Raw genomic sequence first — 17642 nt, 5'->3', positions numbered from 1 at the left:
GCTAGCATACATAATTTCTTTGCCAAATTTAAGAGGCCAGCTATCATGGTGCTAGCTAAAACTGTGATGCCATTTCTTCTGCTAGCAAGTTTTCTGTTATCACACAAGAACGTAGGTTATATTCCCGTAAATTCCATCTTTGTGTTTCCATATTTCCAAAATCCCCTAGCTTAACTTCCCATGGAAAGTTTCTGAAATTTACTGGACATTTTCTGACCCTTTGCAACCCTTATTTTGACAAAAATTATAAGTGGACTTTATGTCCCCTGTAATGTAAATGGACTTTGTGTTTCATTGCATTCTTTGTTCTTCTGTTTCCAAAAGTGCAACAGTGTCACGACGTCATCTTTGATAGCACTCAGGTGATAATGGGCGACACAGCATCTGCCAAAGAAATGAGACATTCCTTGTACTAGTGGTGTCCTGGCATCATTATCTCACGCTGGCGCACAAAGCATCAGGAGGCTCTCTCCCATCTTTCATTTGCTTTATTTCCGTTAACTAATGTATAACAGACACCATGAACACTGCCAAAACATTACAAAACCCAAGGTTTGATGACTATCCCAGCACAGTGAAATAGGGACCTTCAAGTCAATATGACGTCAGGCACCATCTGTCTCGCTCCAGTCTGAAAAGCAGCATCTCTGAAGGTGCCAGGCCATCGCTGGGGTGACTGTGTCACTCTATATTCCCCACGCTGTCGGGAGAGCACTGGGTTTCAGAGCTTATCACCCTTTCAGGCAGCAGTGACCCTGATTTATGGGACACCAGGGAAGAGTCACCATGGGCCAAATGGGAGGAACTTTCTCCTGACAGATGCTGCCATGTGTCAAACTGACAGTACCAAGCCTCGATCCAGTGGAGTATTGTTTCAAATAAGGAAAATAATGACCATAATTGAAACCAACTTCCGAATATTTAATAGATACAGTGACTTAAAGATGCATCTTCAATGATGAGTGATGGTTTTTTTTTTTTCTGTACTAAAAATTAGTTTAGATTTTTTAAGTCCTGATACCTAGCGTTGCCACCCGTCCCGGTTTTCCAGGGATTGTTCTCTCTTTTTTGAGCGACAGTCCCGGAAAAATTTATATTCTTTCCCGGGACACGAATTGTCCCGTTTTTTTTGTGAAAATGTACTTCTGAAGTAGAATTTCCTGGTTTCAAATTAAAACTGTTTCCTTCTACTGTTACTGTGTTTTCTTCATGGTGTGTACATCTAATCCTGTGTCCGTAAAACGGGGTAAAAAACGTGTAAAACAGTGGATTGGCCAATGCCAGGCATTTACTTTTTGATTGGAAGCTCAATTTATCGCCTAGCAACTGCCTGTGCTGTCTGTCCATCGCACGCATCCACACACACACCCAGAATGAAACAGTGTGAGTTCAGTTGCTAGCTAGCTTTTTAAAAACTTTCTATTTACTCAGTTTTGTGAAATGGGGGAAGAGACGGACAAGGAGGATAACACAACAAAATCGGATAAGCCACCAGTGTCAAAGAAAAAACAACCTACAACTCAGACTGGGCGAAAAGAGAAAACTTTTCTGAATGGGTAAGGCCCACCCAAGGAGACCCATTCTCTGCTACCTGTGTTTTGTGCCCTGCCAAAATTTTCAGTTAAATATGAAGGAAAAAACAGCACTGGAAAATCATGCAAAAAAAACAAAGAAGCACCAGAGTTTTGCATTAAGCAAACGCAAAAATCTAGCCATTGCAACGTTTATGACAAAGAAAGGTTTACCAGCAGACGACAGGATAGCAGTAGCGGAGCTTAGCAGTGTATACCACGGAGTGCTTCATGTCACAGCTACTTATCTACAGATTGTGGTAATAAAGTTAGTGCGAAAATCTTTCATGACTAAAGTATTGCCACAAAAATGTCATGTGGAAGAACAAAAAGCGAAGCTTTAGTTCAAAACGTCCTAGCACCTTACAGCCAGGAGCGTTTAGCTACAGAACTGAAACATACCCCATATTTTTCTGTCTGCTCTGATGCATCAAACTCGGTGAGCGCCAAATTGTATCCATACACAGTCCAATATTACCATGAAGATAAGGGTTTTAAATATGGGCTATTGGAATTTTAATTTTAAGACCCCCATGAAACCAGCAGAGCTATCTACGAACAAATTTTGGATATCACAGAAACAAATGGCTTGTGTGACAGCCAGATCAGTGTATATGGTGCTGACAATGCATCTGTAAATTTTGGCAAGCATAATTCTGTTTATCAAAAACTGAAAGAAGTCAGTCCACACATCGTAAAGGGCAACTGCAAATGTCACTTGATCCACAACACCCTGAGAAACACGAACAGAATTCTCAGTGCTGCAGGTCATGATGTTGAATCCATTGTCCTAAAAATCTACAGTGAATTCTCATGCTGAGCCAAAAAAGTAGAATCTCTGAAAGAGTTTTGCAAGTTTACTTCAGTAAAGTACAAAGAGATACTGAGGCATGTTCCAACCCGTTGGTTATCTCTATTGCCTGCAATTCAGCGGATCCTGGAGTGTTGGCCTGCCCTCAAGTCTTATTTTTTGTGACTGGGAAAGAAGGATTGTCCTGACATTATCTGGAAGGTTGTATGCAGAAGTGGTGCTGATGCTGCCAACAGCAGTGATGAGGATGATGTGACAGTGTCTGAATGTTTCCTGTTGCTCATGCACAATGTAAAATGCAGGAATCTGACAGCGCAATTCGGAAGTTGGAAAATGAGAGTGCTACTCTACTGGATGTTCACGGAGTAATAAGCCGATTGCGCAGCCAGCTAATCTCACGTCGTGCAGACAGATTTTATGGTAGTAAAACAAAGCAAGCATTCCGAAAGCTAAGTGCAAGAGACCAAACAGAGTTTGCAACACTGGTTGACAGCTTCTTTGAAAAGGCTGTTCAATACCTGGAGGCTAACTTTGATTTTGATTATCCAGTTATGTCTAATGCTAGCTGTCTGCGACTGAGTGGTCCAATGGAATGCTCTCGAGCGACTGGTCGACAAATTAGCTTTAAGCATTGACGAAGACAAACTGTATCAGGACTACACTGTACTGAACGATGTATTTGAAAGCATCCCAGAAGAGCTGGCACCAGACAAGAAATGGTCTTTTTTTTTTCAAGGAGAAAGCAGCAACTGAATTGCTCAAAGTGGTATCATTTGTTTTTTTCTGTCCCTGTCAGCAAAGCCTAGCTGAGCGTGTATTTAGCCACATGGAGGATGTCTGTTCAGACAAAAGGAATAGGATGTCAGTAGGATTTGTCAAAGCCGAACTTTAAGTTAGATTAAACTTTAAATTGTCATGCTTGGAGTTTAAAGCATTCATTGAGGGACAGCCAGGACTTCTGCAGGCAGCAAAAAGGGATGAGAAATACACATGGAAAAGAGGTGAGAAATGTCAGTCTTAGTTTGCTCAAAAATTAACTAAGTTAACAAAAACAAAACAAAGTTATTTATAATCTATTATAATACATGTAATCATGTTTTAATTGCTAAAGAGTATAGCCTATCTTTCTTACAAATGATTAGATTTTATAATAGATTATAATTGTACAGTATATGTTTACACAATGTTTAATGTTTAATATTTAATGTAGAAAGGAGTCCTGAGTGAGTGCATCTACTTCAGGGAGAGCATCTACGTCAGGGAGTGCATCTATGTCAGGAAGAGCATCTATGTCAGGGAGAGCATCTACATCAGGACAAATATAGGTAAAAGAGGCAATAGGGAGTCCTACAGCTGTTAACATAGTATATTTGCAAATATGGGTTGCCCCCCCCTCCCTAAAAAAAAACAAACAAAACAAAAACAAATTTCATCTGAGTGTCCCGGTTTTTCATAAATCAAAGGTGGCAACCCTAAGATTTTTTAAGTCAAGAAAAAAATAATTTACAAAAAAAACATTAATATAAAAATTATAATATATTTGTTAAAAATCTGAAAACGAATTAAATACAAATTACAAAATATGCCTCTCTTTAAAAAATATTATTAAAATAAATAAATAAATAAATAAATAAATTGACCTAATAAATTGATCTTTTAATGACAAGACACTGAGAAAATAATATTCAAATGTAGTTTTTGAGGAGTGTCTTGTCATAAAAAGGTCGATTTTTTAAAAAAAGAAAAGCATTTTTTTAATTAATTAATTTTATTTTTTTTATTTTTACAAACTACTTCAGTGCTTACTTACATTTACTACATACTTTAAGTACATATTTAAAAACTTAACTGAAAATAAAAGCAGTGTTTAGATTATAGCCTATTTGCTAGGCCGTAGCTCCATTTGGTTTCATTGTTTAATGACATTTAATCCACAACACAGGAATGAAAAGTTTATAAAAACTTATTCTTAGAAATCATAATGTCTTCCTGCTCGTCTGGAAACCATTATTTAACAACCTCAGCCATATTCACCAAAATCACATGTGTGTAAGCCCTGCTTACCACCACTCGAGGAACAGCCCAACCACAACCGGCCATCAGCCCAAAACGGCAGAACGAAGCAAGGCCCTAATCGGCCGTCTGGCCCAATGCAAAGATTAAACACACTAACACTGTATTACACAAGATTGTTTTAACCTTAATGCCTTAGCAGATTTTAATTAGCATTAAAAACAGTAATACTGTGAAAATTATTACAATTACAATTTCAATTATCAGTTTTCTATATGAATAATTTTAATTCCTGTGACGGCAAAGCTGATTTTTCTACTCCAGTCTTCAGTCTCACATTATCCTTAAGAAATTATTTAAATATGCTGATTTGGTGCTCAAGAAACATTTATTATTCTTACCAATGTTGAAAACAGTTGTGCTGCTTAACATTTTTGTGGAACCAGTATTATTTTTAAGATGGAGGGATGTCACCCTCAGTTCAATCACACACTGTACTGAACATAATGATTCAGGATCACTGCACATGGTGGGATTAACCGTGACCCGGTCTGCATTGTTCTCAGATTTGCAATTATTTGATGACGGCATGTCTAGCGTAGGTTCACACTCACCCCCTCCATTCCCACCGCCCCGAACTGACAACAAAAACAATTGTGGCAACCAGCATATTTCTGATGTATCACAATCTATTTTTTACTTCCTCTCACCACATGCCTTCTACTCTAAATCCAGATGCCAGTGCCGCCCACTTTGAAGAACAAAGCAGGAATCATGGGAGCGTCGTCTGCGGGGCACGTGCTTGGCTCCTGTCTGGTGTCACTTTATTACATGTCGCACTTACATCCCCCGAAACCAGACAAAAAAACAGTCTAAACACACTTGAACTTGGCCAAAAGAGGCCGTATGGATAGCAATTATCCAATTCAGCAGGGAAAGGGAGCCGATTAACATCAAGGTTTCACCGAAGCACCAGATGTTTTCGCTAGACAAACAAATATTGGGAAGGGTGGTGTGGTTCTTGGTTGAGTTTTCTTCACGTGTGATATCTGACACCGCTGTAGTGTTTGTGAATGGGTGCCATGAGACTGGCGTGTTATTATGCAGCAGTCTGATAGCCCAGACAGGCAGTAAACTCCACCCTGTGTGGTCCACTCATGTGATGGAGGCATGGGTATGCTCCAACTCTCAAGTGTCTAATTTGTCTCAGTTCAAACCTAAAAGAGAGTTCAATTTATTTTCAAGCAAACAACGTTGTATATTGGTTAATTTTGGTTATTCACTTATTAAAAACACATAACCAATGCAATTTATACACAGAATCAATTTATCTATTTTTTTAACAATCAATTGAAAACATACCGTTTATTATTACATCTTTTTAATGACAAAACACTTCAGGTTGTAAAATGTGATGTGACTCCCCAAAAAACTTAATGGTATTTTTTAATTAAAAAATTGGTAATGTCTTTAAAACAAAAATACCCTAATAAACATAAAGACATTTTGGAAATAATGTATAAACTCACACATATTCAAGGTGCAAGAAAAAACATGACGTAGTTACACCACATTATTTTTTTAGAGGTATTAAATAGTTGAATAAAGCTACAGTTATGCTATTTTTAAAGATAACTAATGTTTCATCTGAAATCAAGCACCGAGAACTTTTGTTTTAGTATATCTTCCTTGTCAGCTACACCAAAAACAGATTTTCTCACAGAGGTTTTCATTTCACAAGCTAATCTGTTTCTGATTTCCTCAAGCCTCTCAATTTTGACTCAAACAGATGTTCCTGAGCAGCAGAAAGGGAACGGATCTGGAGGGTTGCCCAGTATTTTTTTTAATGCACTCTTCGACTTAGGGTCAAAGAGTGACGTCTTCTTAGTGTGTCAAGCATGTAAACAGTAAAACAACTTACTTTGTCAATAGTGGTATAAGGAGAGAGAAAAAAAGTCAAGAATCCATCTCTATTGGTTGGTTACTCTGTTTTTCTGAAATGGTCATCTGATTTCTTCACTAGATGTACACAGAGCTATTCCAGGGCACTATAATTGAGTTGTCACTGCCATTCAGAAACAAGAATAGCCTTTTCCCAGTCATGGGCTGTTGCAGAAAGAGGAATTTAAAGGAATTCAAAATACAGCTCTCCCGTCATTTACTGTACCACTAAACTCAGGAAACTAGTATCTCACTTGGCATCTGGCTTGACCCCCAATCTTTGTGTAGAACAACAATGTCTATAATGGTAACTGACATCCATCATCACTCTTAAAAATGCTAAATGTGATTTGTAGACACTTATGTAGCATCAAAACAATGTAGCATGAATTTCAAAGAGCTACACACAGACGTGGCATTTTTAAAGAGCTGCACACTAATGAATGAAGAATAGGAGGGCCAGTGTGCTGGAGGCTTTTAATATATTGTGTGTGTGTGTGTGTGTAGATTGCAGTGTGCTCCATTACTGTGATTGCTATGGCGTATCCTCGCAATAATGCTCCCAGAACACCTCGTCTGTTACACCAGCCCAATTGGGATCACAACAAGGGTTTATTAGCTTAGCCTGCGACACTCAACAGAGGGACCAAGAGTGTGATAAAAGCAGTTAATGCCACCGTTCTTAAAACAGCAGTAGTGTTTTTAATATTTCAGTGTACACCACAGAAATCTGCACCCATCCTTATCCACCATCTCACACATTCGCCATCAGAAAATTGCTACTAAAATACATTTGAATTCTGGAGTGCACAAAACACAGTCGATTTAGTGTAAATTAGCTAAAAATGATGCATGGCGCAAGCTGCTGTGGCAACGTGGCACATCTAGACAGCCCACTCAGCAAACCACCTTCAGACATGAGAGGAGAGAAAACAGAAAGAAAAACTGCAACTCGTTTAAAAACACATGACAGGAATATAGCGTACATTCTTCTTTCTGGAGCCATGAAGCTGAAGAGTGTTAGATTTAGACTGAGTTTATGGAACGTTATTGGTTTTACTAGACTACATACTATGAGGCTGGCTTTTACAACACTGCACATTGTTACTGACTTGTTACAGACTTCTCTTAAATAAAGATTAGCACTGTCTTTTCTAGACTACAGACTAAGCTTTACTAGATTACAGAATAGGCTGGGCTTTACGAGTTGACAGAACAATACGGGTTTTACTAGACTACATAGGATGAGGCTGGGCTTTACAATGCTGCAGATTGTTACTGACTTGGTACTGACTTCCCTTAAATAAAAATAAGACTGGTCTTTACTAGACTATAGACTAGGCTAAACTTTACTAGTCTACAGAACAGACCTAGACTGGGCTTTACTAGTTTACAGAATGATATTGGTTCTACTAGACTACATGAAGCTGGGCTTTACAACACTGCAGTCTGTTACTGACTTGTTATAGGCTTCTGAACAACGTAGTAGTGTCGCATCCAGTGGGTTCAACTAGATAGGCTAAAAAAAAAAAAGCATTAAAATGCAAGGACACTTACATTGTCATTGCATTGTGCGCCATTGACAAGGCTACCTGACGCACACCTAAAATTTTCTTTTCGTACAAAAAGTATTCTCATCACTTCATAATGTTACAGTTGAACCACTGATGGCAGATGGACTATTCTGACGATGTCTTTCATCCTTTACTGGACCTAAACAGTGTAATTTACTTGGCAGTCTATGGGACAGTTACAAGCCTCCCGGTTTTCATCCAATATATCTTAAATTGTGTTCCGAAGACGAACTAAGCTTTTACGGATTTGGAACGACATGGGGGTAAGTGGTTAATGACAAAATTTTCATTTTGGGGTGGAGTAACCCTTCAAACACAAACTAACAGAGTTTCAAAAACTATGACAATATAGGCTATGGTTTATCAGAGTTTTTTAAAATCTTCACGTGTATTTTCATTATAAAAAGGCATATTTAGAATGCAATGCTAATTGACATAGCCTTTATCACTGCATAGAATACCATGAAATAATATATTGCTTGCCTCATTCTGTGAACCCACATAATCTCACAGAAGTATTTTATTTTAAATAAACACTCGACAGATGTTATGAAGTGACTTTGGAGTAAAAACATGTTATTAAATGTTGTCTTTTGGACAAGAGGTTCATAAATGCCTATCATGTTTGGAAAGATGTTTGCATGTTGCTTTTTCAAATGCATGTTATAAAAGGCACAAACATGTACTACTCAAGCATTTACTACTGATCACACAGCTGTAACTCACTGACAAACTGCGCATAATAGCTTTCGCGATTTCATAGTTGCACTAAACCAAACGATTTAATCATAGTTTCATTTTAATTTCGATAAATTGTGCAGCTCTACTTGGCTGCACACTAAACTGGGTTTTACTAGACTACAGAACAGGCTTTGTTTTTTTAGACTGCAAACTAACCTGGGTTTTACCACACTACAAACAAAACTATACTTGACTAAATGACTACAGTAAAGACATAACTACAGATTAGTCTGGCCAGACTACAGAATGTTCTAGTATTTACTAGATTATTGTAGTATACCAGACTTTACTGGACCATGTTTACTGGATTACAGTTCCAGACCAGGCTTTACTTGACTACAAGACTCAGATCAGCTTCTTTATACTACAGACTAGTCTTCTCTGGATTACAGTGTAGGCCAGCCTTCACTAGACTACAAAAGAGGGGTTAGCTGGCCTAGGCAGGGGAAAGAAACATCATGCCCTCCACAGAAGCAATGACCTTAAAAAAAAAAAAAAAAAAAAAAAAAAATCTTACCACACCATGACCTTGTAAGCTCACTTTAGCAAATAAATGTTTCTAAAAAAATGAAATCAGATTTATGAAATTGGAATTAGCCTAAATAAACATCACCCTTTTAGAAAACGATGCATGCTGAGAACATGAAAACTGCAATTTAATGTCATATAGACAAAGACAATGGCAAAAAAAAAGTATTTTGTTGTGCCATAAATAGAAACTGTTACTATAAAAGCACAATGGGCTTTGGTTGAGTGATTTCGCAAGGTTAATAATGTGCTCTATTAACTCAAACAGGTTTTATTGAGACTCGCCTCTTGTAGTGTCACGGGACTGACTGCCCTAAGCAACCAGTGTCAAACAAATACAATCTCCCTCAGGACTGCTGTTAATGCTCCATAAAACGAAGGTTACTCTAGAGCACTAGGGTAAAAATGCTCACCTACAAACACACACACACACACACACACACACACACACACAAACACACCAGTGTATCTTCTCTACCTTAAAACACATTACTAATGGACTAATTTTCCAGGCAAGAAAACAGCACATAATAAAGCTGTGTGGACCACTCTTGAAAGCAGTTCAACTCAACAAAACTTCCATAGTTTAAGCTGAGTGAGTGTGAGTGTGTGAGTGAGTGTGTGTGTGTGTCTGTGTCTGTGTCTGTGTGTGTGTGTGTGTGTGTGTGTGTGTGTGTGTGTGTGTGTGTGTGTGTGTGTGTGTGTGTGAGCGTAAGTGAAAGAGAGAGAGAAACAAAAGAAGGGAAAGTGCAACACGCTGATGTGATCACAGACAACTACCTACTTGACTGGGTCAAAGTCCTATTGAGAAACTGTTCAAAACTGAACTAGCACAACATCCCTAATTTTAGAAAACATTTAAGCAAATTAAACGTATGTGATGTTTGTGATGAGTAGTGAAGGTTCCTCGTCTCTTGAAAGCTCATTAGTTTACAGGTCCTTTTGCCTTTTGTGGAAGTACTTGTCAACAGGAAGACCTTTTGCCCTGCAGTAGACACTTCAAAGAAGAAAAAAAAAAACCTATTTTATGTACTTCTGGCTACACACATACTGGACTGACCACAGCTCTTCCACAAAACTAGCACCTTAGTTCAGCTGATATGTAAAAACGCAAACACCATGTTACCTTGCCCAACAGATTAATGGTTAACCCAAGATCTAAAATGCTGTCTTAAAGGGATCGTGCACTTAAAATACAACATGCTGTTCCAAACCATGCTGTTTTTTTTTTTTTTTTTTTGAAGCAGAAGAAGAAGAAGAATACCCTGCTTACTCTTTAATTTAATGAATGGATCCCTTTCCTTTGACACAAATGTCTAAATATTTATTTAGACGTGGACAAGGAAGACAACTGTCAAACAGGTCAAACAAGAGTCAAACAAGAGAGAAAACTAACTCCCCCTGAACACTGACAATTTACAGTAGACCCTATTTCAGCACTAAAAGGAGAAAAAAGATGTCTAGAGATTAGTTTGACTCAGACTACCTGAAAAACAAAAAGCGACATGGATAGACAGACGACTGCTTTATAATTTAAAGTGACTGCGAGGGAGTGTGTAAACTCCAGGAGACTGATGAAGGCGCAATCTGATTAAATGAAGACCAAATGTGTGTGCTGGAGAAGCATTCAATGCGTAAAAAAACGGTTCCCACACTCTCCACATTGAAGATCCACTGTGTACTAACCATATGGGAGAAACTGTAATCCTACTGCTTTTATGGTGTGTTTGTCTTTTTTGGATCTTTACAGATGTGGTCACTATAAACAGCTGTTGTGTGGAAAGTAGCTGTACGGACATTCTTTAAAATTAAACTGGGTCTGGAAAAATGTGAGGATGTGTAAATAAAGAAAATGTCATTTTGGATGAGCTATTCCTTTAACGTCAAAAAAATGTGAAAATTAAACTCCTTGCTTTTAAGAAACATGACAAACTTTTGTAATTCTGCAGGATTTGTATTTGTATCAATATGTTTTTCAGAGATAAACAAGCTGAAACTACTGTTTCATACTCCTCATATGTCTATGAGATTTCAGCAGCAGCAGCATTAAAAATTCAGCTGCTGTAAAAATAGCAGTGCTCAAGAGAGCCTGTCGAAATGTGGACATGCAGGTGGTGTTCGCACATTTTAGAAAAATCCCCTAGAACTCCAGATGAACACTCTGGGATCACTTTGACTTTTCCATGATTGAAGGAATTCACTTTTAGCAACATAAAATAGAATATATAAGCATAATCATAACAATACTTCTGCAAATTTTGACCAAAATCAATATGGCTGCCAATACATAATTCATCCCTCAACCAATTACAAATTTAATATATAGCAGAAATCAGGATTATGATGCAAGGCAGAGGAAAAGTCAAAAGTCTGCATGCTGTTGGGTTTGCTAAATGTGAACGTGACAAGCACCTCTGGGAAACGGATGGCTGTCTTTAAAGGACACAGCAACAAATCAATGGCGGGAACTTCATTAATGAAGAAGTAGAGCTTGACATTTCACAATGGCCCTGAAAAGGGAGTTGTCCCTAGTAATCTGTGACAAACCCCCTGGATGGGACGGAGGGCCTCCCTGCCCCCATTAACACTCACTAAACAAAGACCAGTGCACTTGTACCCTAGCTAGCAGATCAATGCACCCTGTTCCACCCAATTAATGGGATTTCCTCAACCACACTTTTCCAAGATGTCATCAGGGACTCAGGGTCTTTCAGCATCTATCATGTGAGAAACAGAATTCCAGAATCTGTTGGGAAAGGGCCGTGACTTTGGCCCAAATCAAAGGGGAAATTTGAAATTGTGACTCGATGGAGTCACAGCATGGTAACCACCAGAGAAGCACTTACTCTCAAACAACTCTCCTTTTCGGCTGAAATCAGTAAGGTTGTTTATTCTCCAATCAAATCCTAATAGATAAAGTCCGTGTTCATTTTACTTCTTACATTTACCCAGTTGAATATCTCGCTTCATTTGAAAATGCATCATGTAAGTAAATGGGATGCAAATGCAATTTCATATTGATTTTTGAGATTATTTACAAGGAGTGAATTATGGTCTTAAAAGACAGCAGGTTAAAAAAAAAATAAAAAAACACGTCTCAACGTGCACAGAGAACAGGTGCTAGTGTTGTTTTAGCTTTTGTCCATTATAATCTCAATTCCTGGTTGCTTTAAACCCCCGAACCTCACCTGTTCCACAGAGCAGCTGTTGGTTCCATCAGCATTGTTGACACTAGAGATCAAGAACCAATCAAAGTAGACTACATCCTAACTAAACTAGTTCAGCTGGTGACCATCCCAAGTGACCACAGCTGGTTATCAGTATAAGGCCTGTTTTGAACACTATACTGCAACAACAACCAGCTTTTTCCACATTAGTGTAAACCAACATTAATATATGACAGGAAAAGCAGATTTTCACATGCAATCCATCTGTTTAGACAAATGCAGAAATAAATATTCTGCAGGCATGTGCATTTCTTTTTGGTTGGCCCTTTTCTTCGCAGTGTGATGGAAGAGAGCTTAGAACATCTCTGCTTAAAAAAAATCCGACACACTGACGACATGCAAATATTTGTGCTGTGAACAGATGCATTAACACCAATTCATTCAAATTAAAACGTTTCTCTCACCAAACATGTGAACAGGTCTTAAGCTTTTTACACGGGATATGGTTCCAACTGATTTGACAAAAACATATACCTAATGACAGTCAGTTAACCCTATTTTTCTTGTGTTTTAGATAAGCAATCATGTTACCACTTATACAATTTGTTAATGTATTAGCTAATATGAACTAAGCAATTAGTTAAGTTTTATATTATTTATTAAGCTTTGTTCATGTTAGTCAATGTTCATGTACAGTGCTTTACATGTTAAATGTTAAAAAAAGCCATTTCTAGACACCAGAATATTATATTGATATTCCTGATGACAAACTGTAATATTAAGAGAAACATTGTTATCCAAACTGACTAAATCTATAGTTCAGAGAGTGCTTCTGGATAAAAACACACCACTGGCTTCAACATCCATAGGTTTTCAGCAGACATCAAGGTCAATGCCAATATTTCGTAGGAATCCCTCTGTAATCCCCAAGCAGAGTTATTCAGTGGGATCACACACTTCACTGACACACTGTGAACTCTGTGTGGAAGGCACAAAGATGCATTCAAACCACACAAGGGTGGGCAGCACTGGCCTCAAATGTGTTTGAAACACTTTCTAAAGATAAAGTGCAACTAGAGAGTCAGCTTCCTTAGTTTGAACTAGGCTATACAGCTCTCTTTGGCCTCCAAAAGCAGGCTAAATTTATAAAAGTGGGTTAAACTTATTTAAAAGAAAGTCTGGCAGTTATATCCATATCCTAAGGCAACGTCATTCCAGAAAATCAGCATTGAGATTAATGCGAGAGAAAATACAGGTATCATATGAAGAGCTGATGCTTATGGATTCTGAACCCGTTGCCCTCAGCTAACCTCGCAATAAGACAAGGACACATCCAACCATAAATCAATCCCACTCTCCCATGGCATGAAAGAGAGAGGCTATTAAACTAAAAACACCAATATGAGTCCATCATCTGATTTGTGGTCTAAAAAGCTCATTTTACTCATAAGACTCGAGACTAACAAGACGCAATCAATAAATGCTGGAAGATCACAATCCTTGGTGTTTGTGTAGATGAAATATTTATAAATGTTTGTCAGCGTAGAAATATTACAAGTCCCATTGATTAAGTGAATGTTTGGTTAAGAACAGCCTATAAACTGAAGACTAAAAATATACTTTTATGCACTTCTTAATCAGATATTGTTGTCTCAAACTGCACAGTAATATTTTACAGCCTTTATTTCCCCTGTGGCTGAAGCTTTTACAACTGCAGGCCTCAAATTAACTTGTTTTCCAGTTTAATTGCTTTAAAAAGAAATGATAATTCCTTCTATCTTGTCCTGTTTATTATCTGGCAAAAGCTGCAAGTTAAATTAGGCCCTTACATTTAAGTGGCTGAAGCAATGAGACCCATGAGGGAAGCCGTTTCAAAGTGATGAGACAATAATACGGAGAAGAATCATGAACATTTCCTGTGAACGCAGCTACAGACCAATCACAATGCAGAAAGGGAATGACACCTGGAAAAACTCTGACAAATAGCCTACAGATTCGGACTCTGTATGGTGGTCAGTGTTAAACGAATTGCAAAAACACCCAACTTACAACGATTCCAAAAAACTGCAAATATGTGGACAGTACTATTTACGTCCCTGAAGCAACTACCACAAAGCCAAAGAGTGAACAAACAGCATGCAAAGCAGAGGAAGACCAAAAAACATTAATTTAGCTCCAGACTTCCTGAATTCCTCATAGGAACACACAGCAACAGGACAGAACGCAGTTACCCATTTGTAGAATTACCTTGAAAGCATCATTTAACCCAATGGCATTACGAAATGCGGATTCGAGCCATAACCAGTCAAATATCCTGCCAAACAACACACCTTGCTATTAATATCAGCGAAAGCCACATAGCAACTGTTTCAACATCTCGACACATTACATTACTGTTATCAGTATACTTAATAAGTTCATACAGCCTGCAGCACCTATCACAGTTAGGCTATAATCTGGAGCTGTGATAATGCAGATCCCACGGGAAGCGGTCTCTATTCAACAAAATACAAAAGCAGCAGAGCCCATCAGAGCTGAGAAAGGCTATTTATATCTAGTCAGGGTGAGGCTTCAGTCACTTATGAGATGTTTCATATAATCTAGACACTATGAACTTTAGATGCACCATATTAGAATTCCGTGTGTTGGCAAATCCAGTTTAAAATGAAGATGTGTTTAGGAAACTGGTCTAATATGGTTGTCGTTACTGATAGCTGGTTTTAGAGGGGTTCTGGACACTTTTTAGGCTTGCCAACAAACTAAACTAGACGAACACCTGCTTGGGCCAATTTAGGAGACCAGCAAGAGCATCTTAGCCAAGCTGTTAGAACATAGCAAACCATTATGATGTCCAATGTTGGACCATCTAAAGGATGTCAGGATGGCTTTGGAATATTATAGCTGGACAACCAACTAGTGACCAGCCAAAAACCAGCTTTGAAGGATAAGATGTGAGTAATTCAAGATGTGTTCATTGTAACAGGTGTTGATCAACTGTATTTTTCTTCTACATAAATTCTAACCCAATCAAATTACATCTATTTCACCCTGTGCATGGTATTTTATCTAAATATTCACTGAATAATCAAACTGTTTGTGGTTTATTATATCTCACCAGGATGACATAATGCAATACAGCAGTTGTCTCATAATGGGTGAGGCATTAACAAAGAGGGCGCGAAGATTTGCCAGTAACTCATTTAGTAACTCCAAGGGGGGCAATAGCTGACTCTGGTGGTCTTGTAAGTAAGCAAAACAGTCAGCAAGGTTTTAACAATCATAGTATAGCAGGCTAGATAAAGTTAGGGGTCTCACCTCCTCCAGTGCGGCTACAGTATTCCTGCAGTGAGTCATTCTTGTGGTGAAGTTTGAGGCGGTGGGCGATTTATAATCTTCATTGGTCTCCGCCACAAACTCAGCCACTGTGATCTGGTCCGGCATTGTATTTCCTTTCTTGAAAGAAACCCCACACAAATATCGGTTTTAATCCTCGTAATAAGCGGTTGATGTCGAAATTCAGAGTTAAAATGACGAAATAAAACTCTCGTGAGCGTCCTGAAGTCTTATCATCGCTGTGTTTTGTCCTCGGTGGATTAAGACAAGTTGGGAATTAATAAAAATCATTAGCCAACTACAGAGAAGTGACGCTTCTGCGACGGGAAATCTCTCTCCCGCGGTGTTGGTTCTCACTTCTTCCAGTGTAAGTGCGGATTCAGTCCACCCGTTTGATAATAAACCAGTCTGCTGATGTAGTCCTCATCTGTTAAGGGACAGGAGTGTACGTTGTCGTGCTGGGACTGCTGCAGGCTTTAGATCGATGCCGCTCTTGCAGTGCAATTCAATGAAAGCGCAGAAATTGACAAAGTAAAGGTGGAGGAGATTCAATGGAAACGAAGTGACCAATGAGGAACCAGATCTGCCAGCTATGAGCCAATCGGAACGGACGCAGGGCGTGGCCTGATTGTAGCTCGCCTTTGGGATCGTGAGCGCCTCTCTTAAGGTGGAGAAGGAAGTTTCTTCTACGAGTAAATGTCTCTCTGAAGTAATATTCAGTTTAAGACCTTCTTCACTTCTATGAGAAAATGTACTCTTTGGCTTTACTGACTATCCTGATCATGAGGAACAGTACTTTTACTTAATTAATTCACTTATTCTATTGACCAAATTTCACATTCATAAGTGTAAATCTACCAGTAATAATAAAAAAAAAAATACAAAAAAAAATGTATGGGTTTGATTACTGAAATATGTATATATTGACAGTATCAGAGACTCTGTGAATAATAAAGCTGTAAGAACTTTGAAAGATTGTGAGCTTTATTTGATTATATATATGTGTGTGTGTGTGTGTGTGTGTGTGTGTGTGTGTGTGTGTGTGTGTGTGTGTGTGTGTGTGTGTGTGTGTGTGTGTGTACATATATCTTATATTTTTGTTTTGAAGTTTTATACTTTCCTCTCCATGGCAACTGTTTTTGTTTGTTGTAAATTGTCCTTCTATTTTTTTTTTTTTTTTTTTTTTTTTGCTTTTAGGATTTTAAACCAATAGTTCAACTGAACCCCCATTTATTAAGGGCGTTTGTGAATTATATTTGGTTATATGCTAATGATATATGCTAATAATGAAAAAAAAAAAAAAGATTGATCTTTTGTGCCTCAAAAAAGAAACCCTTCTTCCCTCCTTCCTGGATTTAAATTCATTAGTCTGTAGAAGAGTGCTTTATTATTAGTGTCGTGTCTGTTCCAATATAAGCTTCACGATCCCTGCCTCCATAACAAAAGACTAATTAAGATTTAATAATTCTGTAATTGCTGAGGCCTGTTATCGCTGGTGCAAAAGGAGCCGGTCTTTATTATGTGCACCTTAATCAGCATTGATAATCAGAAAAGTCACAAATGTAAAAGTGTACATTAAATCATTGGGGGAAAAGAGATATTTTGTAGTTTTTTACTCCAACGTTCTCAGAGAAATCCCATGATCAGTTTGTAGGGTAATATAATAATAACTGAGGTTGAGAAAGTGATGGTATTTTAAATGACAACAATTAATCAGTTCATTATTAAATTCTTTCAACACAAATAATTCACAAAATTGTTTGTCAGTAACACACTTTTAATAGGCTCAAATGGACAGCCTAAAGAGATTTTTAACTGACCGCAATGCTAAATATTAAACAACATCTGATCTCCAGAACAGTGCTTTGCATTGGTCTTCTGCCAGAAAATGCTCCATTAATGCATTTTTTTGTCTCAAATGAATTATTCAAGAATATTTTTACAGTATACTGATTATAAGCTC

General features: G+C 38.0%; 1 protein-coding gene across 3 annotated transcripts in view; it reads right to left on the bottom strand.

Annotated features, from left to right (window-relative positions):
• Positions 1–16234, bottom strand: part of LOC109102651 (arf-GAP with SH3 domain, ANK repeat and PH domain-containing protein 2-like) — a 61702-nt gene extending 45468 nt beyond the window's left edge. For all 3 annotated transcript variants that reach the window (XM_042742616.1, XM_042742618.1, XM_042742617.1), the window contains exon 1: positions 15662–16234. In XM_042742616.1, the coding sequence (XP_042598550.1) occupies positions 15662–15787 (126 nt within the window). In that variant the 5' untranslated portion in view covers positions 15788–16234. The remainder of the gene's footprint in view (positions 1–15661) is intronic.
• Positions 16235–17642: the final 1408 nt, after the last annotated feature.

The sequence above is a fragment of the Cyprinus carpio genome, chromosome B17, assembly GCF_018340385.1.
Source record: "Cyprinus carpio isolate SPL01 chromosome B17, ASM1834038v1, whole genome shotgun sequence".
Lineage (NCBI taxonomy): Eukaryota > Metazoa > Chordata > Actinopteri > Cypriniformes > Cyprinidae > Cyprinus > Cyprinus carpio.
This window is presented reverse-complemented; position numbering and strand designations above follow the sequence as displayed.